General features: G+C 44.0%; 2 protein-coding genes across 3 annotated transcripts; one reads left to right on the top strand and one right to left on the bottom strand.

Annotated features, from left to right (window-relative positions):
• Window positions 1-1,075: 1,075 nt before the first annotated feature.
• On the bottom strand, window positions 1,076-3,779 carry LOC119119415 (RCC1 and BTB domain-containing protein 1-like). The gene is made up of 8 exons (XM_037245742.1): window positions 3,711-3,779; window positions 3,015-3,165; window positions 2,743-2,909; window positions 2,515-2,673; window positions 2,335-2,442; window positions 2,121-2,263; window positions 1,350-1,540; window positions 1,076-1,275 (listed from the first exon to the last, which is right to left on the bottom strand). The coding sequence occupies exons 1-8, from the start codon at window positions 3,777-3,779 to the stop codon at window positions 1,076-1,078; spliced, it is 1,188 nt and encodes a 395-aa protein (XP_037101637.1).
• Window positions 3,780-5,801: 2,022 nt separating this feature from the next.
• LOC119138115 (fibroblast growth factor 14-like) lies at window positions 5,802-25,934 on the top strand. 2 transcript variants are annotated; one of them, XM_037277888.1, is made up of 5 exons: window positions 5,802-6,645; window positions 16,331-16,441; window positions 17,794-17,897; window positions 24,113-24,311; window positions 25,073-25,934. In XM_037277888.1, exons 1-5 carry the CDS (start codon window positions 5,976-5,978, stop codon window positions 25,219-25,221), a joined length of 1,233 nt encoding a protein of 410 aa, XP_037133783.1. In that variant the 5' UTR covers window positions 5,802-5,975; the 3' UTR covers window positions 25,222-25,934. The 2 variants fall into 2 exon arrangements, with proteins under 2 accessions (XP_037133783.1, XP_037133791.1); XM_037277896.1 differs by lacking the exon at window positions 5,802-6,645 and adding an exon at window positions 12,678-13,526.
• Window positions 25,935-27,302: the final 1,368 nt, after the last annotated feature.

Below are 27,302 nucleotides of genomic sequence, written 5' to 3'. Positions count from 1 at the left end.
AATCCCTTGATAAGTCTCCCCCCCTATCAGTTCGCCATAGCCAGTCATTCTTCTACATACTTAGAAGTAACATATGTTACCATAAGGTATGATTTTGATTCAAATTAGGTTCATTAGTTTTCTCACCATGTGAATTATTAGAAGACAAGCCAGGAGGGATAGTATCATTTTGCACACTAGAGATTTAAAGCAAGCTCATAACATGCATCTTTATTTTGGTACAGAGAAACAGCATTTAAAATTCCACTCCAGTAGTCTTGTGTTCTGGGCCGAAATTTAAAAACATAGCCGAACCACCGAACCAAAACAGAAGTTCCGTTTGCAGACTGCAGTTAGTACAAAAGTCCTGAAGACGTCTCAGGTGCTGTGCCTCTGGCTCATCCAGCATTTTCTAAAGCATACTAAACGGAGAGAACTAGTACCTGAAGGCACCAAGATAGCTTGCTCTGATGATGAACCCTTTGAGCACGTTTCCGTCAACTTGACGGAAGGTTGGCGTCTGAGTCACCTGAGTGAGATGGCTGATACAAAATCGGAGGCAAAATTCCTCCAGGTCCTGCAAAAGAAAAAGTTGAGTTGTGAAGAAAGAAATTCCCTCTTTTGTCCACTAGGTGTCGCCTTCTGTGTTGGTCAAAATAGGACAGCGTATTTGCAAAAGTCGACTTTGGTAGCGTCATTATGAATGGGGATCAAATACAATAGAAGATGTATGTTGTACCTCGGCATCAAATTGTCTGGCAGATGAAAAGAGGGCAAAGGCGTTTTCGATGGTGATTCCTCTCTTGATGATCGGCTGACACAGATGCTTCAGGCGACTCTCACAGTAGGAGGTGGCCAGGTCCAGCAGGCCTGCAGAAGAAACACAACAACAATGCATACGCAGATCTACCGGCAGGCGGAGCAGACATTGCCAGTATAGAATAGATGACCGATAGCGTCCTCAGGTGGAAGGTCAACAGTGTCTGTGTAGAGGAACTGCAGGAAGGAGCGGTAGATGGTGTACGAGAATTGGCTGATCTCAATCACTTCCTGATGACTTTCCACCCACGGGGACCGGAACATTGAGCGGAAATGCTCACACCTTGAAAACATTTGCGCAGTGAGGAGTACCTTCATTTTTGTTTTGTTTTTTGTCTTTGCTCACACACCTGATCTTGAGCACAGCTTTGTGAACGTGGATGCATTTGCCTTCGACGATAAACTTGAGGTCTGCCGTTTCTGGACTGTCAAATTCTTTCTTCAGCCCCTCTGCGACTGTCAGGAAGTCGTCGTGCTCTAGAGCAGCGTAAAACGTGCGTCGATCGATTAGTGCATTGATCGGAAAGAGAAGATTCAAGTGTTTTGCTCACCCACTGACACCAGCCTCCACATGACCGGGGGGGACGCGTAACAGGCAAACACCTCATCCGTGTTGGTGAAGTAGGTGAGGCGCGGCATGACGACGGCTTGACCCCGACACTGACCCCACATATACACCCGGCCGCTCTGCGTCTTGGCCGCTGACGTGTTGGTGGAATGGCACGCGGCCACCTCGACAAACCTGGAGGATTAATAAATAAATGTGTGAACTAAATTCCCCCACTAACACCGGAATGCGTTTTTTTTTTGGTCATTTTTTCAAACTTTACAACAGAGTTTCAAGATTACAATCATTTTGTTCTATAATGGGCATTTTAGATGACGTAAAACACAGGTGTCAAAGTCAAGGCCCGGGGGCCAGATGCGGCCCGCCACATCATTTGATGTGGCCCGCGAAGACAAATAGCGCATCAAATTCGTGTGTCATTACTAGAATTACAAATTTAATATCTTTTTGTCCAGTTTTTACTTGTCTGTTTGTTTTGTAGCCTTTATATAATGAGGTGCTCATACATTTATTTGGGTTGACGGTCATAATGGCCCTCCGAAAGAAGCTATGACTACAATGCGGCCGGTGAAAAAAAACGACTTTGACACCCTTGACGTAAAAAATACAAAACACTATTTGCCCTGTGTTGGGTGTTTCTAGGCCACAGAAATTCTTCGATGAACAATGTATTTTATGGAAAGAGCCCTTCCCCCAATCAATCTGTTTGGTTCCACTGTATCCAGACAGACGTGCATTACAAGTGTCATCGTACCTCTCTTCATCAGCCATAACTTGCACTGGGCTAAAACAATTGTTCTTGTCACCAATTCCCAGCTGTCCAAAAGTGTTTGCGCCCCATGAATAAAGCAGTCCTTTATCTGTTACAGCGAGGGAGTGGTCATAGCCTGACACGACCTACACAGGAGAAAAATTGAAACACTGCTGCTACCGCAGCTGCCGTCTTTCCTCATCACAAAAAGTCTGACCTGCTTTATACAAGACTCCTGCAGAGCAGACAGGCGGCAAGGCATCAGCTCATGTCTGTTGTTACCAACACCCAGCTGCCCGTTGCTATTGTTGCCCCATCCGTGAATCTAGATGCAAAGAAAATAGCTGCAGAGCAATGTTGACTTTGTCCGATTTTACAATGACACCAAAGGCCTCACCTCTCCGTTATCCAGCAGAGCCATGGAAGAGGATTGTCCGCACGTGATGCCGATCACCGTTTTACCCTGCAACGAGCCGCCCACCTTTACGGGGAATGGCTGGACAGCCAGGGAACCTGAACGCGCCTGGCCGAAGTTATTAAAACCCCATGCAAAGACCTGTCGTTTTGTAAAACCATAAGAATCAAATCAAAAGACTCTCGCCGTGTCGTCGGGAACGCTAGCTACCTCTCCATCCTGCGTGAGGACCATGGAGTGATGAGCACCACATGCCACTTCTTTGACTTTCTTGTTCTGAACGTCGACAGTGACCAGCACCTTGGACAGCTCGTAGCGTGCCGTCCCGACCCCCAGTTGGTAGAAACCATTGTGCCCACAAGCAAATAGCTTCCCATCTAAGACAATACCAGATTGTGAGTACACTGCTTAGCTAAAGTCACACAGCACCATTACATCACCTCTCTCAGGAATGTCATGGTTTTTTTTTCTTAGTGACTTACCCTCTGTTGCCAGTAGGATGTGCGGCCCACTGCCATAACTCAAGCTAACCACCTTTTTCCCCTCCAGGCATCTCAGTTGCTTCGGCACAATGGTGCTTAAACCGTCTCCTGTTCCAAGGCAGCTACTGCAGTTCAAGCCAAACACAAATACCTGCGATGGATGTTACAATTCATAGCAAAAATGATATACGAACATAATAAGGAATTATTTTTAATGAGTTCGAATTGTTCAGAGGATTTGACAGTCTTTGACTAGGAATTATTTCAATAATTAATCTGTCAAATATCTTGTCTAATCATCAATACATCCCTTGTTTTAAAGACATGACATGAATTCAAAGTGACAAGGCAGAAAATGTGCCGAAATGTCCCTAAAATGTCAGAAAGTCAGTAAAAATGTTGAAGTGTGTTTTCCAAAGTCAAAGCAAATATATTTGAAGTCAACACAAAAATGACCAATGCCAATTTCATGGAGAAAAAAACAACGACAGAAATGAATAATACGTACTAGTGAGATGAAATTTGAAACGTTTGGACAAAGAAAACAATTGTGAGGTTATAATCCTTAAACATCAGGTCCGTGACCACAAACGATGGACCGACACAAATAAGAACGAAAATCGAACGGCGTGGGAGCACCTTGTTGTCGTTTGTGATGTAGATAGCTTCATTAGCAGATGCTCCAAAGACACACACCTGTTGGATGGTGGCAAGTTCCTCTGTGCTCAACAACAGGAGCAGAGGCCATTTGCTAAAGTTCAACATGACTTGCCAGCAAACTCTTGCTGAGGCAGACTTGAGGCTTCAGAGAGATGGGACAAATAAATGGCAACACATTTGAGCTAAGGCACAAAACGTTGGATTCTTTTGAAGAGTCCTGAGATCAATGGAAACATCTGTGGGAAGATTTGAAATAAGCAGTATGGAGAATTGAATAGAATAGAATAGATCTTTATTTGTCATTGTCACATGTACAACGAAATTTAAAATATGCAATATCAATATAATGCAATATCATTTTTTCTTTTTTTTTATGTTCTATTGTACTATGGAGTTATCATTTTCTGTATTTTTTTACTTTTTTCTTGTATTTCCTTTAATGTTCGAAATAAAAAAAGCACCAAAATAAATTGCCACTCTTTCAACCCAAAAATAAAGGCGACTGTTTGATTGCTGTGACAAAGTTGCATCATTTGTGTCCGGTCAGACCATTTTTTTTCAAAAAATTGTGCGAGACTAATTGCCTTAGTTTCTTCTTTTCTTTCTTTCTTTAAATGAGGATTCTTTTCTATTGAACAAACGAATCCCACGAGTTTTGTCCACATGTTGGACCCCGACAATTTCTTACCTACAACATCGGAGCTGGGAAGGCGTCATGAAGTTGCTGTTTGTTCGGCGATGAAGCGGGCCACAACATAACAAATTGTCCACTTCCTCGTGTATCAAAAAGAATCTTTAAATGTGAGCGTTCAAATAAAGACCTCGACCCTCACCAAACGCCCGTCATACGTATTATGTATTCATGTTTTTCTTTCATTGTTATGAAGCGGCGCTTTGAGCTGCATTTCTTGTATGAAAGGTGCTATACAAATAAAGTTTATTATTATTATTATTATTATTATTATTATTATTATACAACGGTCGTCATACGAACGCCAGACTGGCAAAATCCAAGTCAGGTGCTCGCTCAGACGGGTCTTTTCCGCGATCTCGGTTGCTTTCCAAGCTTATAGTCCTGACAACTCATTTGGGAAGGCGTAGTGAGCTGTAATTTACCCAGTTATTAACCCAATTATGTCAAGTATAACCTGACCTGGTTCGAAGTGTTGCTCGGACGAGAGAAGCAAAAAAGGCGCGGATTGGGAATTATGCGATGCAGATCGATACAAGGACCGATTAAATCGATATTGCTGCAACTATTGCTACCAATAAACCGGTATCGACCCTTTCCATTTATTTCTATGATTTCAGTTATTTTCGAAGAATCATTGTGCACAGTGATGGACATTTTGTAAGAGTGCGCTTTGTTTGAACTTTATCTACCAGCTGACTGTAGCACAACATCAAAAAATAATAACTACAAGTAAACAACCTGCAAGCAGGGTGCACAATTTTTCCTCTTGTGTTCTCTCTGATTGGCAGAGGAAACCCAACCAATGGTAAATCGGGTTGCAGTGATGAAATTATTGAACCAATTATATCAAAACAAGCTTGGAGAAGGTGTCTGTCTGGAGTCTGGACCAAGGGAATTTCAGAGAGGCAGGGACTAAGAATATATTCACGTCACAGCCGCTCAGCAACCCTGTGGAATGTTTGCGCGTCAAATCTTTTATTATGAAGGTTGCGCACCGGATATCATGAAGTGGTTGCTCGCTTCCACCCCTTGACTGCTTGCTTAAAACATCTCGGTGCACTTCTCCTTCGGTTGTCTCAGCTGAGGGCGCCCACGAGCTCCCTTTCGAGCCACTTTATCGCAACGGGAAGAGAGAGAGCAGGCGGCAGGAGCAAAACCTCTGCGCTTCGAGACTTGATGGATTATTGAGAAGTGGAGGCCGGAGGACGGATCAAATATTCACAAGGATTTTTCCGGGGGGTTGGGGTGGGGGGCAGCAGCCGGGGGGGGGGGGGGGGGGGGGGGGGTGGGGGTTTCAGCGCAGCGGGACAGTGCAGAGATTCCCTGCAGTGATTCCTCTCCGTGGGAGAGAAGGACCAGTGGTGCTGGAGGGAGGATTGTGCATCCAGCGTGTGCGGTCGCTCGTGTACGCGCTGCGTGCGTGCGTGCGTGTGTATGCATGCCTTTGGCAAGCACCTCCCTGCTGCAGTTGTTGCCTGCTCTACTGATACAAAGATGCCACCGACTTGCTGACGGACACCCGGGATCCGCATCCCGCCCACCCTCTCTCCTCCACGCGCCCCCCCACCCCCGGACGCACGGAGCCCTGCCATCCCTCCGTCACTAATATGCAATGTTTTTTTGTGCAGAAGCCGACAGCTGCCGCGTACCACCGACTTCCCACTAGCGCCGCCACATGCCTGTCGGCTCCTCTCCCCGCGCCACGCGGCACACGACGACGCCATTTGAAGAGGAGCGCTCGGAGGCTCTTAACGCCGCGGCGGGAGCGCGGCAGCAGGAGGAGGAGCAGCAGCGACCGCTCCTCCACCTTCTTCGCCACCTCCTCCCCATCCTCCTCCTCGGCTGCTAGGCACCACCAGCAGCCTCTCCAGCAGCCCGAAGCGGAGCTCGTTCTATTCCAAGCGCGCAGGAAGGACGGCAAGGAGAAGTACGTTGAAGCGGGCGAGAAACCGGGCGACGGCCCGGGCTTGCTTCTTCTACTCCTTTCTATGGTGCAGATTGGCGGAGCCAAGCACAGTCAAACTGAGCCCAACAGCTGGCCCTTTCCTCTGGCATGCAAACAGGGGGGCGGGTCGGCCCCCATGCGGTGGCAGAAATTTAGGCTGCCGCATCCGGTGCGCCTCTCGTCTCCCACCTCCTGTTCTCCTTCCTACTCCTACTCCTCCCCCTTGTCGGCCAAATCCATGCGGTTTATTTGGAACAACATTTTCAGCAAAGGATCGCATATGCTGCAGTGTCTTTGTGGCAGGAGCCTCAAGAAAAACAAGAACCCAACTGGTGAGTTGGAATGTGAGCGTGCGGAGAGACTTTACGTTGCGTGCCCGACTATTCTACTGCTTGCTGCTGCTGCTGCTGCTGTTTTCTCTGCAGTTGTGCAGCAAGTACAAAGGAGGGAGAACGGTGTGCGTGCGGGCGTGTGTGTGTGGACGGGGGGGGGGGGGGGGGGGGGGGGATAACCTAATATAGTGGCAGTGGGTGCACAAAAAGTGCGTGTGGCAGTGATGTTGCAGAAAAGCAAGTCTTATGCAGTATTCGGTCATTCGGGCCCCACTCACCTGTCTATAAGCGGAGCAGCTTTATTCCCACGCTCACTGTCAGTTTGAATGTGTTTGTGCTTGTGTCTGTCTGGAGTGTGCGACTCCATCTCCCCGCCCCGCCCCCCGGGAGACACAGTGCCGATGCTGCGCTCATCAGAGCTTGTCAGGCTCAAGCTGCTGACTTCACAAAATCGAACACTGTTGCTGTCAACTTTCTCTTCTTCCGGCCATGCAGCAATTCTGCCTCCTTTGCGCTGATTTAAGATAGATGCTGCAGCGATGATTATATTCACCTTAAAGTTGGTGACATTTGAAGTACGCGTGCAGCATAGAATAAATAGTTGGTTGTGAGGGCAGGACAGAGACGTTATTGCCGTCTTCACATGTTACCAGTGGTGTAGCATGCAAGAAAGTAGTTAGTGCTTGGACCAAAATGTACAGGACTGTCTCGGAAAATTAGAATATTGTGATAAAGTTCTTTATTTTCTGCAATGCAATTAAAAAACAAAAATGAAGTTAATAAAAGGCTTGCAATATTTCAGTTGATTTGTCATGAATCCAGGATGTATGACTTTTTTTTTTAATTGCATTACAGAAAACTTTATCACAATATTCTAATTTTCTGAGAAAGTCCTGTATATGTTCTCAGTAATCCTAAGTAAAAGTTTAACTAAACTAATAATATATACTTAAATTATGCTGACGCAGCTGCGGCATGTACAGTTCAAACAAATCCAACTTATGCAACTGAAAATCCATATTTACTGTATGGAGGATACACTTATTTCACAACTGTGTTAAGTTACAGCATTACTTCAGAATGTTTAATATACTAAAAAAAAAAAAGCAATGCTGTCTGAACTTGGCAAATAAGTTACAGAGCTGTACAATGTGTGCGAAGCCAGAAATGAAAACCAAGTATAACACAAGTCAATCATCTTGGCAGATTGATCATTTTATAAGTATTGTTGAAAAGTACGATTCAAAAGTCACATCTTTAGAATGCTAGGATGGTAACTGCTATTTGTTCAGTCATTGTTGGCAGGTAGGCGAGATGAGAGGGTGAAAAAAAACGACAAAGTAACATATGACACTCACTGCTGTCTCGCTTTCTTTCCTCTTTTTTGGTCTTTAATTTTTAACTCCTGGTCATTTTGTCACCGATGTGTGACTGCTGCCTCGGTTATCATGTTTGCTTAGGGTGCATTCGGAAATTCATTCAGTGCGTTGCTTGCTTTTGCCGTTCTGATCGGCGGCCAGTGATCGGCGCTTTGACTTTAGACACGTCTGGAAGCATGAGATGGGAACACAACACAACACAACACAACATAACACACTAATGCGTTCGGAAAGTCGTGCACAGTGGTTAGTGCGAATTTCCAAACGTACCCCTCGAAGAAAGTGCAGCCTGCAGTCTCAGCTTAAATTGAAGCCTTCAACTTGAGGTTTAAGATGTTCACCTCAGCTTCCTTCAACTTTATTGATAGAGCACTTTAAAAAAAACACAACGCAATTAAAACAAAGTGCTATGCATAAATCAAAATCGAACATAAAGCATCTCATACTGACTTCACTTCATTTCGAGAGCACTTTGAAAAATGCCACAGTTGAATTAAAGTGCTGTACATAAATAACATCAAACATAAAACAATGAAAACAATCATAAATGGGGCACAGCGATGAGCCTCACACTTTTCAGGATGTTTCAATCCTTCCTATGTGGAGTTTCCTTGTTCTCCACATGCTTGCACGGGGTTGGTAGTGATGGGGAAATGAAGCTTCATGAACCAGTTGTTGTATTCTTTGGCTCCTCTAGATGGCAATGTTGGTTTAAAGTGAGGGTTTTACGAAATGGCAAGTCGGTGGGCCATCTAGAGGTCGAAGTAAACACAACAACGGGTTCATGAATCATCTTGAAGCTTCATTTGCCCATCATGACCATCATCCTGGCCAACCAGCAATGGTACCATTCATTGTGAAAGGTACCATCTAAGTGAGTGTCGTGCATCCCACGTGGTGCGACCTAGATTGAAGATGAGCCCTTTTATAGCCCCGCGGTGGTATCTGTGCACATGCTGGCTTGCCTTCTATGGAGAGTTGCCATCAAGGCGACGTGTTTTCATATTTTATTCAAACGCCCACGCATTTAGCAATGGGCTTGGTGCCAGCTTTGGCTCTTGCAAGCAAAAAGATCCCCCTCCCTCCCTCCCTCCCTCCCTCCCTCCCTCCGTGTTTGCTTTGCATGCTGACAAATATCAGATTGGATTGCAAACATTGCCTGCAGCTTTGCTAACTTTGCTCAGGCTGCTGCGGTGATGAGTTGACACATGAGTGGCAACCCTGGTGCAAGCAGCCTGACTGCAGAAAAAACAGCATGACTTTGCTGTGTTGTACTTGCTCTGTACATCCTACACACACACGGTCGAGGTCATCTCATATACGTAATTAGACCACCATAAGCACATCTCTAAGTTTATAATGAACTCCAGAGGTTCTTCGGCATGGCTCCTGTTTTCTTGCCTAATTGCACCTCGCGAGAGAAGTTCAACATTTTTAAAGACAGAATTCACCTTGGGGATTTTGCGAGTGCAGTCTATGAGAAGGAGTGGATGCTATCATCTTACGTGTGTGTGACAGGTTTGTGTCAGAGCAGGAGAGAGTGCTGAGTGTTATGTTCCCCAGGGCGGCGAGCCATCAAAGGCTCCACAAGGAGGTGTTTTCACTGACGTGGTGATAAGAAGCTGGGAAACATGCCGGCACTTTCACATCCTCCATCTTCTCCGTTTAAATCCCTGTCAATGCCTCACCACCACGGGGGAGCTTTTTGCCCCTTAATAAAACACGTTGGATTATTACTTAGTATTATAAAACACTCTGCAGTGTCAACTTGCTGAGACAAAAGTGTTGACAATGCTTAAGATGGCGTCAAGGTGTGGGGAGGGAGGGGGCTTGCTTTGTCCAGGGTGTCACTCACAACTTGAACTTGTCCTTTGTTCACCTTTTGCCCGATGACAACCCTGTATGACATCACCGCGTGTTTGTGTGAGGCCTTAAGAGGGACTTTTTCAAAGTATGTTGCGGTCAGTCGGTGTTTGCGGCAGCCATGGACTTTGAGTTTATCCTCAAAGTTGCAGAGAGGCGCATACGGGCTGCTTTAAATCAAACGGAGCCAGGTAAGGGATTGTTTTTTTCCTGCGGGGCAACAGATGAATACGGGATCGCTACGACACAAATTTCTCTTGCTTGATCATTGATTCGATCATTAGTGAAAGCTTACACTTTCCAAAATGTCCAAAAAGTTTGTGTTAATATTTGTGTGCATTATGTCTGGAGAGTAATCTGGCTGCATCAACAAAACACGACGAATCTCTCAGAATGTCGACGTGAAGAATGATCATAATCCTACAAAAATCTGACCAGCTCATTCAGAGGCATTTGAGTTGTGCTGCTGCTGCTGCTGAGGTTGGGTATTCCTTGAATCAGAATGCTTCTGGTTTCAATTGAGGCTCCTCAATTTCAGAAGAAATCAAATACAAGAATGCAACACGTACTTGTCCGGGTCCTGTCCTCAAGGACTGAGCACAGGTCTTAAGTTTGTGACTTAACTTTCCCTCAATAAAATAGGATCTGATTTTTGGATTTGAGATCTGCCCATGTGTGAGTTGATCCCACCTCTGCTTGTTTGTAAAGTTTTTATCTGGGCGTTGTGAGAAATGCAAAGAATAAGGGGAAGAGACTGAAGAAGAAACAGAAGGGGAAAAAAATGAGATGAATAATTGAATGTCTCTTCCTGCTTACTGGCCTGGTAATGTTGTGAGAGAAGGCAGAGGAGCAGGATAGGATACAAGGAAAGGAGAGAAGGAAAGGAAACAGCAGAGGAGACACGCGGGACAGAGAAAAGATCCATGCGTTTTTTGCGTCTCAGCCTTCAGCGAGTGCGATCGATCTTCCGTCACCCACAGAGCCACCTGCGTCACTTGTCACCGGGGCAACGGTGGACTTCCCCCGGTGCTTGTGTGAAGCTGCGCGCGCGTGTGGGCGGATGTCTGCGAATGATGACTCACCCTACTCACGTCACAGTGGCGATCCTCACACTCCTCCCGTGTGGGGGAACACCCATGCACGAGCTGTCTCTTCCCTGTGTGCACCATTCTGAGAAATATTCGATAGGGGGCGCCATTCTACCGGTGCAGCCGGAGAGGATGATGAGAAGGAAGAGCGGTGTGGGAGCGTATTTGTTCGCTGGCGTCTAGAATGGAAGATGGGACAATGTCATTGAATAGTAATGAAAGCTGAGTGTGTCTCGTGTGTGTGTGTGTTTCTAGTCTGTTTTAGTGTGCAATTGTTTTTTGCATGAGATGTGTCTGCATGAAAGAGGACATAGCTTATTATTGTCATCAAGCAGATAAAGTCGAGTTCTGAAAGTGGATAAACATAATGAGGACAGGATATTGCTGGGTTGAATAATGAACCGTTAATTGGAGGATAAAATAATATCATGCAAATCATCGACATTGACGGATTTTATTAGTTAAGAAAGCAAGCAGTTAACCGGCTTGCATTCCAGCCGTTGCCAAGCCATCGTGTTTATATGTACTCTGGCGCCCTCAAGTGGTCTTCCAAGTAATTGTGTTGTTGGCTCTCCATGGTGCTGAAGCGGGGTTTTTTTCGCGCTAGACGTGTTTGATGAGCAGCCGGAAAGATGTAGAAGACGTTTGTGGTTCTTATTGAGAGATTCTTATGACCTAACCATGGCCGCCACGTGTGAGGAAATAATGTATGAGAGGAGTCCAGTTGTGTCCCAGATAAGATTAGACTCTTTGAAAGGGTACAAGCAGCTCTTCGCCTGCATTTTTAAACTGCTTTTAGGCGAGGCTCACAAGCTGCATTCACGAGTGGTGGAACTGTTTCCTTTGTTTTGAAGTTGGGGGGGAAAAAAGAGCAAGAATGCGGACTGACACATGCACATTAATAGAGCATGCCAGTTTACAATTTCATTTGAGATTTATAGTTGCTAATATGAATATAGAGAGCGATCAAAATTCATTTTGGAATTACAATAAATAAAAATAAAGAAAATTCAAGCTTGGAAATTAAACCATTTTTAACATCTTAACTGATTTTTGAAGCGTGAGATAAGAGAAAATATAGAAGTATATAGAAGAGATTTAAAAAAAGTAAATATAGAAGAGAGAAAATGTATACGAATGATAAAATATCCATTGGTTGATTTGGGATTTTGTTTTCTGATGACCAGCTGTTGCTGGGCGCATGGCTTCAGCAACACTCTTGAGAGTCCACAGCTCAACAAGCAGCGTCCAAGCGGACCTTAGATAATCACTGTAGCATCCGTTTTATTGCTTTCAAAATAAAACGTTTGACAGTATCCCCGTCAGGCATTTACATCGTGTGTTCCTGGTAAATCCGTGGAGCTCTTGTGTAAAATAGTCGCCTTCTTTAATTTGATATACTTCTTATCTGCACTATAAGGTCGCAAATGGGCTGTGGAGCCTTTGCCTGATTTTTTTGACAAGAGATGGGGTATGGTACGGATTGGTCATCAGCTAATTGCACGGCACACTTAGACAAACAAGAGCCAATTCAGAATCACACCTAAGGACAACTTAGAGTTTTTCCATCGAGACGACAAAACCTGTTTTTGGAATTTTGGCAAGATGAGGAAGCCAAGCCTGCATTTTAATCTGCAGCATAAGAACTGTCACGTTAATGTGCTCATGGTTTTTAGCACAAATTGACCCTTGAGTAATAAATCATTTCGGTTTAGTAGGTGCCAAAGACTAATAGTAAAAAAAGGGGCAATGAGAAGTGGGAAATGGAACGTTTTAATATGAATGTACCCCCGCGTACCTTTTATTTCAAGCCCGTGTGTGTGTGATGTACTTTCTCATCGACCTGTTTAATTTTGAAAGTCCAAATACTCCACTTCCGGCGAGACTGTGTGTGCCTCCCGTTTGTTTGACACACCTGGAGCGGCTCGCGGCTGCACGCGCGCCTCGCGCCCCTCTCAGCGCAACACACACGGACGTTTTGTAGCCCAAGTGGTCTCGGGATTGCGTCGCTTTTGCTTCGGGTGTCGGCCATGGGGAGGTGCAGCAGCGGCAAGGCAGCTCAATGAAGCGCAGGTGGCATTCATAGAGCGCTGCTGACAGGCGGGGCGGGGCGGGGCGGGGCGGGGCAGCGGGACGTGACGGACAGGTAAACCGCTGTGCGTTTTTGAAGCCAATGGCCCGTGGCCGTGACGCGACGCGACGCGCAACGACTCTGAAGTGATGGGGCCGTTGTAGCCGGCAGAGCCGCCGCGACTGTCGTTTGCGATCCGATACGGAGAAGGCAGGCGATCGTGACGAGACCGCCGGGGACGCGGGCGGAGACGGCTCTGCTTTTGTGTCGGCTGTCTCGGCGGGGACATGGCAGCGGCCATCGCCAGCGGTTTGATCCGCCAGAAGCGGCAGGCGAGAGAGCAACACGCCCACCGCCCGACCACTCACCGGCGACGGAAGAGCCCCGGCAAGAAGCAGGGCTTGTGCAACGGGAACCTCGTCGACATCTTCTCCAAAGTCCGGATATTTGGCTTAAAGAAGAGAAGGCTACGGAGACAAGGTGCGCGTGGACACGCATTGATTCACCCAGACACGTACATGTAGTTACACGTGCACGCGGCTCGACAGACAGACGCGCAGAAATGCGCGTTTACCTGCACACATGTGGACACATGCGCGCACACCCTCGTTTTTTTCTTTTCTTTTTTTTTTTTTTTGCATGAAGCCAGACTGACAGATTGGGCTCATTTCTCTCTGTCGCGAACACACAAGCGCGCGCGCTCGCTCGCGCGCACACGCACTGTCGTGTCTTGTAGCGCCCTATATGGTTCACTAGTTTCCGAACACATCCATTATTGAAGCCACACATTGCTCTCTGTCTCGCCTCTCTCTTTTCTCTCCTACTCATTAAATGCCTGTACAAATTTGCTTTTATTTGGAGATGATATTTTTGGGGTTGAGTGTTTGGCTTGGTTTACGCAGAGGTCAAAGGACGTTAAGTGTGTGGTCCGACTGTCAGCAGGTGAACTCACGGGCAGATATAAAGAAAGAGCAGGCAGGGGCTGCTTCGGTGTCATGTTAATGGGGCCAGTTTGGACTCAAGAGAAGCAAGGGATTTGTTTTCTCTGTTGTCACAGCGTCACATCTTTTTTTGCGTGCTGCATATTATTAAGATTCTAATTGATCTTAGTGATTTCACGTGAATTTTATTCAAACGTACCTTCTCATCCTTTGATTTGTACACCCCCACCTCCTGCCTCCATTTGGTGTCCCGCTAATCCTCCCTCCGCCTCAGATCGCTCCATCACTCCCTCCAGCCAACACCCCCAACACACACACACACAGACACACACACAAAGCTTGGCAGTGTTTGTGTGCAACTTGACAACAGCCTTCCAGAGGTTTTCTGAAATCTCATATTAGAAGGGCGAGTCTGCCGCTGTTTGTTCTATTGTGCGACTTGAGTGAAATCTTCATTTCAGATCATTCAACTAACAATAAAAGTCAGGGCTTTCCCAAGTTTATTTGGAGCATGCAAAATAAAGCACAATTTGCAAATTGATATTGTCGTATTATATAGTGGAGGCCAGTTCCATCACCTTTATTTTTTCTCTAAATGTCCTCCCTCTGATGGACAGGCTTTCCATCCACTGTTTCCCCGACTTGAAATCGATGCGTGATAACATGCAGGTATGGCAAATCGATGGCGGACTGAAGCGCTCGCCACCGCCTTGCGTTATTGTCAAGTGTGCCAAGTGTGCTTGCGAGACTTGAAGTCAAAGATGGTTCAGACATTTGATGTTCCTGGTTCTCTCATTTGTGATGGTGGAATAACCATGCTGAAGTCATGTGTCACCATACAAAATGCAGTCTGTGTGTGTGTGTGTGTGTGTGTGTGTGTGTGTGTGTGTGTGTGTGTGTGTGTGTGTGTGTGTGTATACAACGCTGTATCGAGGCTCAAATGAACAATGACAGTGTGACGTGTCCAACAAGAGCTCAACGGATTAGCGCACCACATTGTGTGCATGTTGTGCACGTGCGTATGTATGTGAATGTGTGTATGGGGGAATACCCCTCTACTGGAACACTCTGGAATCACGAGACTGTTGTCATGGAAACGCGAGGATGGGAATTTCCCTAGTAACAGACTGGGTATGGGGATGCTGGGAAGAAAAGGGAATATCACCTTGGCGACCGGTAGAAAGAATGACGGTCAACGTGAAGGATTTTTTTTTATTTTTTAAAAAGTGGATGTTGAAATTTGATGCTGTTCCCCTCGCTGTATTGATTTTGATCAATTATGCAGCAAGCATCACCCATCCATCACCAAAGTGTGGTTATGATTCAAATCTAAACCGAGTTAGCCCGTTTAGCTCTCTCACGCTTCCACTACGATGACACAAGTGGGCCGAGGGGGGCCTGCCGGTCAGACGTTCAATGAAACGTCCCAAATTGAAGCGGTGCGCAAAGCGTGACCTTGACAGCAGTGCAAGGTTGCATATCGTCCTCCGCTTTGAAAGTCCCATTTTTTGTCGTTATGTACGTACATGCTGTCATCATCATCCAAGCAATCAAAGGGAGCCTTTTGTGTTGATATGGTTTGAATGCCCGCATTCATTTCCAAGCGCGCCGACTTTGTTGTCAAGCGACACACCTCATCTTCCCTCCACAAAATGGAGCCCTCACAAAGATGGAACCCCCCCTTGCCCTCTCTCCCGAACTGGGTCAGCTTGAGTTTTTGTCTCCGTGCCTCACCCTTACGCTCTCAAAGGGGATTCCCAGTATGTTTTGGAAAAGTGGGTGCGGCCGTATGCATTTATCCATTTGGAGTCTCTGATTGAAAACATTGCATTCATTGGATCCTGACCAAAGTTTTTCAAGCGGAACAATTACCAGTGAAGGAAGGATTACTCGGAGAAGCCTGTGATGGATTTGATTTGCTTGACTGGTCCTCTCTCCAGGAAGTCCCTCAGGATGGGGCGTCGAGACTGTCGCTTTGCTCAGGTAGAATCTCAAACGGGCCTTCGACAAAACTTGGAACTGGTCATAACCAATAAGAGTAATAATTTTTTTTACCGAACATATTAGTAGAGATCTGCAGATGAGCAAAAATTCCAACTGATGCGGCAAAAGAGGTTGAATCACATTAGTGTTTTTTTTTTTTCCCCTATATGAGCTTTTTGATTGGCTAGCAACCAATCCGGGAGGGGAGGGGGGGAGGAATCCAACTCACCTGCAAACGTAACGCAATAAATAAGCACATTTCAAAGATATTCTCATTCATATAGCTCTTGTATTGGATTGTGTTTATCTCCAGTATATCCATTTTTCCAAGCGGCCTCCTTTGTTTGTTTTTCTCCTTAGAACCGCAGCTGAAGGGCATAGTGACCAGGTTGTTCTGCAGGCAAGGCTTCTATCTCCAGATGGGCCAGGATGGAGGTCTGGATGGGACCAAAGACGACAGCACCAACTCCTGTAAGTTTGCAAACAACAACATGCTGCTCCTTATTTCGCTAAATTATTTTTGCTTTCAGAGACCCTTGGCATGTTTTTGAGATTGCTATATCATATATGTATTTATAGGGGCATGACGTCAAACTGTCCTAGTTGCGTCCTTCCCTGAAAGGTACGAAAAAATGAGACAAAATGAGGTGCACGTCCAACATCATAGGACGCATGAAAAATTCTCAAGAATAAAAAGAAAATGGCCATTTTGGTTTGAAGCAGCCATTTGTGCCAATTACAGGGCGTGTACCTTACAAACAAAATGATCATGTTGAGAATTTTGCCTTAAGAGATGCGTTCATCACTTGTAGCTTTAATTTTCTCTTCTAATCAACTGGAAGCATTTTTGCTACGGATGATCACCTTTGCCCATTTCACGCATTTATTTCTTGCGCTCAATGTTGTGTGCGTTGGCCTCGGAGCGATTTAAAAAGCACTTGGAAGCAGTCTTGATTAATGAGGACTCTGCCTTCCCTTCCGTAATCAAGCCTTGATTGGAAGGACGACGTACTGCAAAAAGAGTCATCTGCTGTCAAGCCTTCCATCATAGCTTCTACTTGTGATTGTATGCACACATGTATCATTCACGGCACAACAGAGAGCGACTTTCATGAAAGATACACTCTGGAGATAGAAGCGTTAAGACGAATGGCAAGCGAACATGGGAGAAAATGGACTTCCCTTGTCGCTCTTCTGGAAAGACGTTCGACAAGGTTGCAAAATGTACTCATTGAGCAAAATAATTGCAAGGTGACTGATGTTCTACTTTCAGGGTGTTTGATGGGGTTGAGGTCAAGATTGATTGAGATTCATTGGTATCGATGTTGAAGAAACATACAAATGTGCAATTGAAGAGATGGCTTCTCTAAAGAGGGCTGGAAAAATGTGTAAAAGAGAACCAGATGTAGGATTTCATCAAAATAATATTAATTTAATTTAATTTAATTTAATTTAATTTAATTTAATTTAATTTAATTTAATTTAATTTAATTTAATTTAAGGATTTATTTATTTTCAAAACCCCATCCTACACAATGGCAACAAGCGACAGTTGTTGGGCATCATTTTAGATTGTCTGTTTTGCGTGTGTAGTGACCGCAAATTCTACTCGGGTGCAACCAACAACAACCACAACACTCGTTGCTATATTATCAACAAATGTTTGCGACGTTGAGATCAGTATTTGCTGAGTCCACCACTTGAATTCTTTTTGCAAATGGCTTTGGTTGGTGCTTTTCTCTTACGCCTGACTCAATCTGGAACCATGGACCAAAATCCCCAAACTCTACTAACACACGCTAACCCTTTTTTTTCCTCTCCAGCTCTGTTCAACTTAATTCCAGTGGGACTCAGAGTGGTGGCCATCCAATCAGTAAAGACCGGTCTCTATATCGCCATGAACGGAGAGGGTCATCTCTACTCCTCGGTAAGCATGCCACAAATATGATGTATATATTTCGATTTGGAACAACTCCCAGGTGTCTTACGAAAATGAATGTCTGTGACTTTGTCAAAATACACAAAGGACGAAAAATAAGTGCACATTTTACATGAGTGTTTCATGCAATCGCTGAGTATAGATGGATTTTGTTACCATGGCAAAGCAAGTGTCCATTCAGTGTACCTAATTTATTGACTATCACTGCTGTTCGGATCCCTCTGGGCATTTTTTTTAAATGATGCACAAAAAAATCTCCATATCAGGAAATGTTCACCCCCCCCTTGCATCCAGACTGACCAGGATAAATAATATTCAGTTCGAGTAACATTATTTTCTGTATCACTGGTCTCTAAAATGATAAGGTAAACACTTCATTCATAACAGAGTCACTTATTTTGGAAACGAACGTGGAGCCTAGGCTGCATGAAGTGGATTTGTGGGATTAGAATCATTGTTGTCTAAACAAAATTACAGAGCGTAAGCTACACAGCCAACACACAATGCCATTAAATGGAGACAAGAGACTGTTGGTAAGAAATCGATATAATATTTCACTTTTAAATTCTGCTCATGGCTTTGAAGGCATTTGTGCCAGTTATCTGAAGATAGTATTTGGAAGTATACTCATCTGCGCTGACACTATAGTTGTTTCAGCTTGAACCTGATAGTGCTTCTGTATAGTACACCCGACCCTCAATCTGCAAAGTCATGGCTTGAGAAACTGTGGAGCTTGCGTTTTTTTTTCAAAGTCTGCTGCACATCATTAACAAATTGTAAGAAGAAGCTAAAGAATCTTGTGGAGGAGCCACAAATGGGGAATTAAAAGTCAAAGAACTTTAATGTGTGGTCTTTGTTGCTTCGCTGGTCTTCAAAAAACACTCGGTGGACGATGGCTGGCCCAGAGAAGGAACACTCCAGAGACACACGGCTGATTGGGAAAAGGTTTTATTCAACCGATGTCAGAGTGATGTCTCTCCAAAAATTCGAGTGGCCCCAAAAGCAAAGATGTTAGCAGCCCCTCCTTTTTCCTTCTCCTCTCTCCTCTCTGTCAGGCCCCACATCTTTTGTACCTCGTAAGACAATAGCTGCGGTTCGAGTCTCAGTCTACTGGTTGCTTTCGATGCCCCTAAAAGGGCATGAACTAGGGTCTTCCTGGTCACGAACAAATGGCCCTTCCATATTCTAAGTACCTACACATTACTGAAACTAAAGCATCTCTGGCCAGCAAAAATAGCTTATGGTATTCTCACTGTTGCTAGGTCGCCATCTAAGGTGACATACAGGGACGCGTAGAATCCAAATTTGACTGCAAATGCAATATGGAATGCAATCTCATTGGAGCCACAGACAAGCCTGAGACAAGAGAAAAACAAAAATTAGTATCAATTATTTAATGGTTAAAGAGGAGATGATGAGAAAATTGTTTATTTATGTATACGTGTGCGTGTGCGCGTGCGTGTGTGACCAACAGATGACTTAGTGTGCAATGAGTTGCAGCCTGATAATTATGGACCATGTCGCAAAGTGCGAACGAGTTTGACACATGAGCGAGACAAGGAGTAAAAATAAGTACCGTATTTTCCGGACTATAAGGCGCACCGGACTATAAGGCGCACCTTCAATGAATGGCCCATTTGAAAACTTTGGCCATATATAAGGCGCACCGGACTATAAGGCGCACCATTAATGCATCATGTCAGATTTTTCATCCAAATCAAATCATTCTCCAGTTTATCTTTTTTATTTCAACTTCAGATCCAACAAACTACTTTATAATCACAAAATAATGATCCATAGTCTTTTTGATTCATGATTCATAGTCTTCAGCGGGCCACTTATGATTGATTTCATGACACAATGCTTCGGGCCAGTTTAAATTTAGGAATTTGGTCCATATATAAGGCGCACCGGACTATAAGGCGCACTGTCGGCTTTTGAGAAAATTTTAGGTTTTTAGGTGCGCCTTATAGTCCGGAAAATACGGTATTTTTTTTTTTTTTTTTGTTATTCGAATGACACATCATCTCAGCAATTCATAGATTGTACCACAATTGAATAGAAACAGATCATGTGTTACACTGACTGGATATATTGCAAAGGCCCTGTTTTTGTAACTTTACCTTATTTTTCTGCATTTCTGCTGAGCCAAAGAATATTTTCTTTCGATTTATGTACAAAATGGAGCAAGTGTGCAGGTGATTCCATTCAAAGCAATGTCATTGCAACACTTTGAAATCGCTCTTTTTGCAGAAAGAGGATGACAAGAGGTTTTTGTCTGACCCTGTATTTATCCCCCAACCGGGTCAAGTACCGACTGACAGAAAACACGCCCGGCCCGTTTGCGTGTGTAATTCGAGTCTGAAATATCCCCGACGTGCCTGTCGCTTGTCTCGTGCGCGTTCGCCATGTTTTTTTTTTTTTTTTTTCGGGAGAGATTGACTTGACTTTGCTTCAAGCGGAAAAGGGGAGTAGAACTTCTCAGTCAAAAAGGTTTACACATGGCCAGGCAATGTGGTGACTGACAGTGGCTAAATGCTACTTTGGTTGACAGTTGTAAACGATTCCGTCCATTCACCGGATGTGTGTAACTACTAAAAGAGGTTTTTCCATTCGGTCTCACGTGGGTATGTTCACACTGAATGTGAATGTCAAAAAGAGAATAAAAGTTAGTTTCTTAAGGCAGTAGGAGACTCAAGTGAAGTGATGGGATTTTTTAAAAACTCATATTCATGATACGTTTTTGCTTTTATTAGATGCTTTTATTTTGGTATCATTTCCTGTAACTTACCTGCCACTTCCTGCTTTTGTTGTCAATTACGTCCTGCCTTTTTTCTATGTGTTCAAAAAGAGTTTCAACAAACTCATTTCTGACCGTGAGGGATGCTAGAAGCAAAGTCGTAAGTAAAGTTTGTTCTTAAATTGAATCATTGTTGGATTAAGTTGGGCTTAATGTTGGAAGAGAAGGTAATCAAGCATTTAAAAAGTGTGTTTTTATTTACATGCTATTTGCTCAAATGAAATGCACTCCATCATTTTAATCCAATTGGGCTTCTCATCTGTTGACAATGGACGGGGATAATTATTTTTATGAAGAAGTACGGACCAGCGAAATATCGTCAAGAGCCTGTTGACTTGAATGTGATTTTTGTTTTTTTTATGTCATCTTCGAAAATACCCACCTAACACAACTTTAAACCAAACGGTAATTTTACTAATAGCAAGAGTGCGCAATTCACAAATTCTGTTCTATTTTTACCCACGCCAAGGAGGCTGTGCTTGCAACCAGTTTATTTGTCAGCAGAATGACACCAAAACAGTCTTCACTCCTCCACACTCTTCATTGCACTCACTGGCTCCTTTTTCCGTGGAACAATTTGTTTAGCCCCAATCCCCCTGGGTAATTAGTGTTGTGATAATAACACACCCGCAAACTGAGCAGTGCATGCAAATACTTCGACACGTGTGTTTGCCCACACATTGGGCTGGAAAAAACAACTTTCATGACCTGAAAACAGGAAAGCCGCGTTTTGAAATAAGGTCGGAATGATAACTACGTTTGAAATTTTCACCAGTCTTGTATACAGAGATTTTTATGCCTCACGTAAAATCCATCACGTCACAAGACAATACAGCAATGAAACAAATAAAAGTCAATGGTTCATTTATCTTTTTTTTTTTTTAGGACCAAAACATTTCTTTATAATAAATCTGCCATTGACCTTTCCATTGCATATTAATTTATTATTTGCGTTTCTAAATACATTGGAAGGTGACCTTGAAAAAAAAATGCTCATGTTAGATGCAATATTGAGGGTGAAAAAAATGAAATCATTTTCCAAAATCATTTAGCCTTGCTTGATTGTCTGATTTACAAGCCACAGAAGCAGCTAGTGTAACAAAGGAGGAAGCAACACGGAGTTTGTGGATTCCCGTCTTCCGCTCCGCTCGAAAACATAAAATAATTTTTTCAGACGACTGTAAAGCCCGCCGGTTGGAGATTCCTGCTCTAATACCTCACGAGCAGGAATCTGGCCACAGTGTGTCTTCAGCCTATTTACTCCCGCAGTCACATCTCTCAGGAATAGGACAACTTGTGACCTTTGCGTCATTCACGGCTTGCTCGGATTGACGTCGCCACACGCATCATCACCGTTTCTTTTTTGGATGCCACCCACCCTTGCCGCAAACAAGAAACATCAGTTCAGGCTCGTTTTTATCATTTTATTTAGCGGTGTTCACAAAGCAAATACAAAATCACTTCAGGCAAAACATTTTGTATGGGAGAGACCGCTTCGGGTGATTAATGCATCCCTCGCTATGAAAGCCTGGAGTATTTATGAAGGTGAAATAATCCTAATTAGGATTGTTTGGCCTTGGTAGAGGTATACATTACTCATTGCCATTCTATTGTGCTCTGTTTCGGAACTATTAATTAAATTCAAATGGGCGGTTCAAAAAGCTACGGTATTGAACAAAAAATTACATTTTTTTACAAAATCGTTCAACCCTTGTTTTTAGGAGACGGTATAGATTCATTTAAAATATTGGTGTGCACGCACGCACACACAACTCACTTATCACATGTTGTCCTTTACGTGTCCTGTCTGAGAAGACAATGGCACCTTGTCAGAAGATGAGCGGCAATAAACCATTTTGCACGACCCAAAGTAAAAAAAAAATAAAAAAAAACATTACATTAGTACAAAACGTACTGAAAGTCAAAGATATAGCACAGAGCACGACCATGTGGGGGCAAAAAAAGAAAAACACGCAAGATAGCGAATATAAGATAAGCAAATGAGAAAGAATCACCCACTGTCTTTCCAACCAGAGGGCTTCTGTTGTCATGCTGCTTTTGTCATTCATTTTCCTCTTTTTCTTTCACTCTGCTTTGTGTGTTCTTTCATTCATTTCTTTTTTGTCCTTCTGCTATTTAGAAACGATGACAGGACCTAACCCGCTAAAATGACTCACCTGGCTTCAGCTTGAGCGTCAAACTGCTTTTATTCTAAAAGCAGCTTTGAATGATGCATGGCCTCCCGGACCGGCTCAAACTTGAGCCGGGCACCGCTCGCATCACAAAAGATCATCTTCTTCAATAATGAATCTTGGCCCGAGGTCGAGACTAAATATGTAGTACAACCTATTCAATCCCCTAAAGATCCTGTGACTGTTTTGAATCGGAGCAGTCACCCACGCATGCTGGTGAGATCATTCAATCTTCATCACCTGCCTCGTTTTGTCACCAACCAATTATTTAGTCACATAGCTGAACAAATGCTCCTGAGTCTCCCTCCGTTCGTCCCCTGGAGCCACAAGTGTGTGTGCGTACATCAAATATGTGACGGCTTCCCACGGTAACGTTCTAGAAAAACAATCTTGTGTGGAAAAGCATATGTCAAATTACTGAGTGCTTGTCGTTTACATTTTTTTTGGATCTCTCGCTTGCACCACTTCACACATACGCACACTTACCCCTCCCTCCCTCCCTCCCTCCCTCCCTCCCTCCCTCCCTCCCTCCCTCCCTCCCTCCCTCTCAGCGCTGGTTGGTTGCCAGGGTTACATTGTCGCCTCTCTTCCTCATGTTGCTATGAGACTCGGACCGGCAGACCTGAGCTGAATGACAATGTGTCTGTGGTTCTGGCAAGAGGACCACAACAGCCAATAAGAGGAAGCCCAGACAAACATAGCTTATCTGGCCACTTCATTCACACGTTTGTTCATCATCAGTTCATTTATGGAAAAAGATGATTCGTACGTCCTTATTGCTGCCACTTCTTTGTTGTTTGAGCAGGATTAGAAGCGTTTTAATGACAACTTTGTCGGATGGAATCCAGTTGAGTCCGTTAGAATGGGATTAGCAATGGTCTGGCAACCTTGTCGCCGGCCTACTGCACCTCTGAACTGTGAGACTGACGTGCATTGAACGTTGGGCCAACAAATTTGATATAACTTCACAGCAGCCAGATTACGTCTTTGTGTCCGGGACAAAAGATTCAATGTGAACGTCTCACTTTGAACACTTGACGAGTTGATGAAATAGCTCATCAAAACCAGCAACAGATGAACATGTTGGTGAGAGGTTCTCAACTATGTGACATTTCTTCTTTTTCAAGAATCTCAAGGGTCCATGACATTATGAATGACAGCTGCAGTGCTTCCATAATATGATGTCTTTCTTTTCATGGTTGTCTCCACAGGAAATGTTCACCCCCGAGTGCAAATTCAAGGAGTCTGTGTTTGAGAACTACTACGTGATCTACAGCTCCATGCTCTACAGGCAAAAGGAGTCGGGCCGGGCCTGGTTCCTGGGCCTCAACAAGGAAGGGCAGGCCATGAAGGGCAACAGAGTGAAAAAAACCAAACCAGCTGCTCATTTCCTGCCGAAACCTATCGAAGGTAACTCACCTTCATCTTGTCTTTAGTCATAATAATAATAATAATAAATGTAATTCGTCATTTTGCATATATATACACTACCGTTCAAAAGTTTGGGGTCACAAAATTGTTTGGGTGACCCCAAACCTTTGAACGGTAGTGTATATATTTATTTAGATAATTATTTATAGATTATATATATATAATCTTCTGTGTAAAAAATCTTATAATATATATGTATACTTATATTCATAGATTATATATAATCTTATACAAATATAAGATATAATTTATAATATTTAATTCATAATATGTTATTATAATAATATTTACACTACCGTTCAAAAGTTTGGGGTCACAAAATTGTTTGGGTGACACCAAACTTTTGAACGTATGAGTGTATATATATATATATATATATATGTGTATATGTATATATACTGATTTTAGTAGTACTAGATTTTAATGAATTACAATATTTAGTTTTAATTTTGATTAATTTTCAATTTTAGTAGTACGAGATGTTAATGAATTATAATATTTAACGTTTTTCCAGGGATATATATCAGATTTTAGTTGTACTACATTTTAGTAGTACTAGATTTGAATGAATTATAATATTTAGCATTTTTCCAGGAAAGCAGCATCACTGATTTTAGGAGTACTAGATGTGAATGAATTATAATATTTCACATTTTCCCTTTTCTCTTTCCTTCACTGTTCCCCCTTATTGTTACTTTGATGTCATCCATCCTCTCGTCATCCCCCCCCCTCCCCTCTAGTTGCAATGTACCGAGAGCCTTCCCTGCATGACGTAGGGGAGGCGGCGCCTAAGATCGCCGGGGGCCCGCCTTCCAAAAGCACAACCAGCGAGCCAGTGGTTATGAACGGTGGAAAGCCTGTCAACAAAGCAAACAAGGAGGAGACATAACCCATCCCTCCCTTCCCCCCACCACTTCCCCTTTCCATCCACAAGCAAACAGAGGCTAGGAAAAGTCTGCAACAAATGGCGACGAAAGCCAGCGCGCACCTGGCACCCCATTGCTCTCGAGAAGATAGAACTGGTTTCGGTGGGCGAAGGCCAAACAGGAAGAAAATGAAGTGGCAGCATTGTGGCAGAAAGGCTATTGTTCAAATGACACAAACAACGATACAAAATGTGTCATCTCCTCTGGTGTTTTCATGTGACGGTCTGGAAGAGGCCTGCTTGTTCTTCTCCGCTCATGCTCGGTTACCTGGTATGCTTGCCTTACACACAATACATTTGAAAACATCCAGACAAAGAAATATGCCGGAGCGTTGAAGATGCATCCCATCTGGCACCGTTCTGTATCTGTACCTGAGCTCACTTGTTTTTTGTTTTTTTTGGGGGTTTAAGGGCACAAAACACGAATGAACCCCCAAGCTGCATGGTTGTGCAGATACAGAAGAGATTTCAGTTGCTACCTCCCTGCCAAGCACCTAAAGAATGCTACCACCTCATCCCTTATGTAGCCCTTCAAGAATTCCAGCAGCAGTTTGCTTGCATGGCCACGTAGCAAGAACAGAAGAGCTTTCACCTTTGGAGTCCTAAGCAAAAACAAGGTGGGACCAAATTTGTGTTTACATGGAACGGTGGAGGACACGTCGAATGTAGCTGAAGGGAACAAATGCAAAGGTACCCTTAATGCACTTCACTGGTAAAAGGTAACATCATGCAGCACATACAGTGATTGTACCTTGAGAGACAACTGAACTCCCATTTCTGACAGTGTGTCATAACTTGCTGCCTTCCCATGAACTTGAATTTAAAGGTAGGAGGGTGAAAGTGAACAGGGTAACTCAATCAAGCCACAATGTGACGATGCGGGTATTTTGGAACATGGTGGCTTGAAGTAGCCAGCGAGGGTTTTTCCCCCTTGAATATGGTGCAGAAAGCCTCAATACGAATACTTGCATTATCATCTTGTGCGGTCGATGAAAGCAAACCAAATAGATTCCTCACTGTGACCAGCAACATGGCTCCAATCTGTTCAGGAATCAGACCAGGCTTTTTTGCTCGGACACCAGTGAACCGAGCTGGTAGTTGCTTCGAAACTAGAAGGTTTCAATACTGTGATCCGTGAAGGAGATGCTACAAGTTGCGCCTTGTGTGCTATTACAGCAGGGGTGGGCATTTCACAGATGAACATCCATCAGTATGGACATGTTGATCATAAAAATTGTCAGTATGAGTCATTGTGGTTGGAAGAAGCCAAATATGCTGGATTCCAGGGCTTGTATATATAAAAAAAGGTGCCAAGTTGCAGTATTGTATGATGGGAAAAAAAATGAGTGCTGCTGGAGTGATGAAAGAGGTAGAAGTGGAAGTTCATTAATCATCTTGTTTGCTATGGTGATGGACAGATTGACTGATGATGTTTGCAGATGATCTGTGGGGAGCTGGTGTTAAAGAACCTAAAGAAAGACAGAACACATGAATAGGAGGAAATGATGTTTTTTTTTTTAAAGTCATATGTGACCCTTAAGCATCGACGTTTGCCCACCCCTGCATGATCGGTAGTGATGGGGAAAACGAAGCTTCATGAACCAGTTGTTGTATTCTTTGGCTCCTCTACTAGATGGCAATGTTGGTTTAAAGTGAGGGTTTTAAGAAATCAGCTCTTTCAGAGAGCGCCATCTAGAGGTTTAAGTAAACACAACAACGGGTTCATGAATCATCTTGAAGCTTCATTTGCCCATCATTAATTCTAGGTCCACAATCTTGGAGTGGTTGATCCCTCCAAACTGGAACAAGCACTCTGTGAAGATTGCCCCCCCCCCCCCCCCCCAAAGACAAAAACAAGGCCGTGTGACTTCTCAGACGAGCTGTATCACCTCAGCAACGGGTCGTCGGGACCACGGGCCAAAGCCGAAACATCTGAGCAGCGGTGTGCAATGCGTTCCCTCACTTGTCATATGGTTCAATTGTTTGCGCTCTAACGACGACAAAATCACAACGAGCTTAGTATGGGTATCACAAAAAGTGTCATC

The sequence above is a fragment of the Syngnathus acus genome, chromosome 2 (genome assembly GCF_901709675.1).
Source record: "Syngnathus acus chromosome 2, fSynAcu1.2, whole genome shotgun sequence".
NCBI classification, from domain to species: domain Eukaryota; kingdom Metazoa; phylum Chordata; class Actinopteri; order Syngnathiformes; family Syngnathidae; genus Syngnathus; species Syngnathus acus.
The sequence above is the reverse complement of the archived record's forward strand: the minus strand, read 5'-3'. Positions and strand labels throughout refer to the sequence as shown.

Bases quoted from the DNA above. Each gene is read 5' to 3' on its own strand.
- LOC119119415 (XM_037245742.1), bottom strand. From the start codon at position 3,779: ATGTTGAACTTTAGCAAATGGCCTCTGCTCCTGTTGTTGAGCACAGAG. The intron at 3,166-3,710 runs GTGTGTGTCTTT...CATCCATCGCAG, and splicing joins AACTTGCCACCATCCAACAG to GTATTTGTGTTTGGCTTGAA. The intron at 2,443-2,514 runs GTGAGGCCTTTG...CTTTGCATCTAG, and splicing joins CTCTGCTGGATAACGGAGAG to ATTCACGGATGGGGCAACAA.
- LOC119138115 (XM_037277888.1), top strand. From the start codon at position 5,976: ATGCAATGTTTTTTTGTGCAGAAGCCGACAGCTGCCGCGTACCACCGA. The intron at 6,646-16,330 runs GTGAGTTGGAAT...TTTTCTCCTTAG, and splicing joins GAAAAACAAGAACCCAACTG to AACCGCAGCTGAAGGGCATA. The intron at 17,898-24,112 runs GTAAGCATGCCA...TTGTCTCCACAG, and splicing joins AGGGTCATCTCTACTCCTCG to GAAATGTTCACCCCCGAGTG.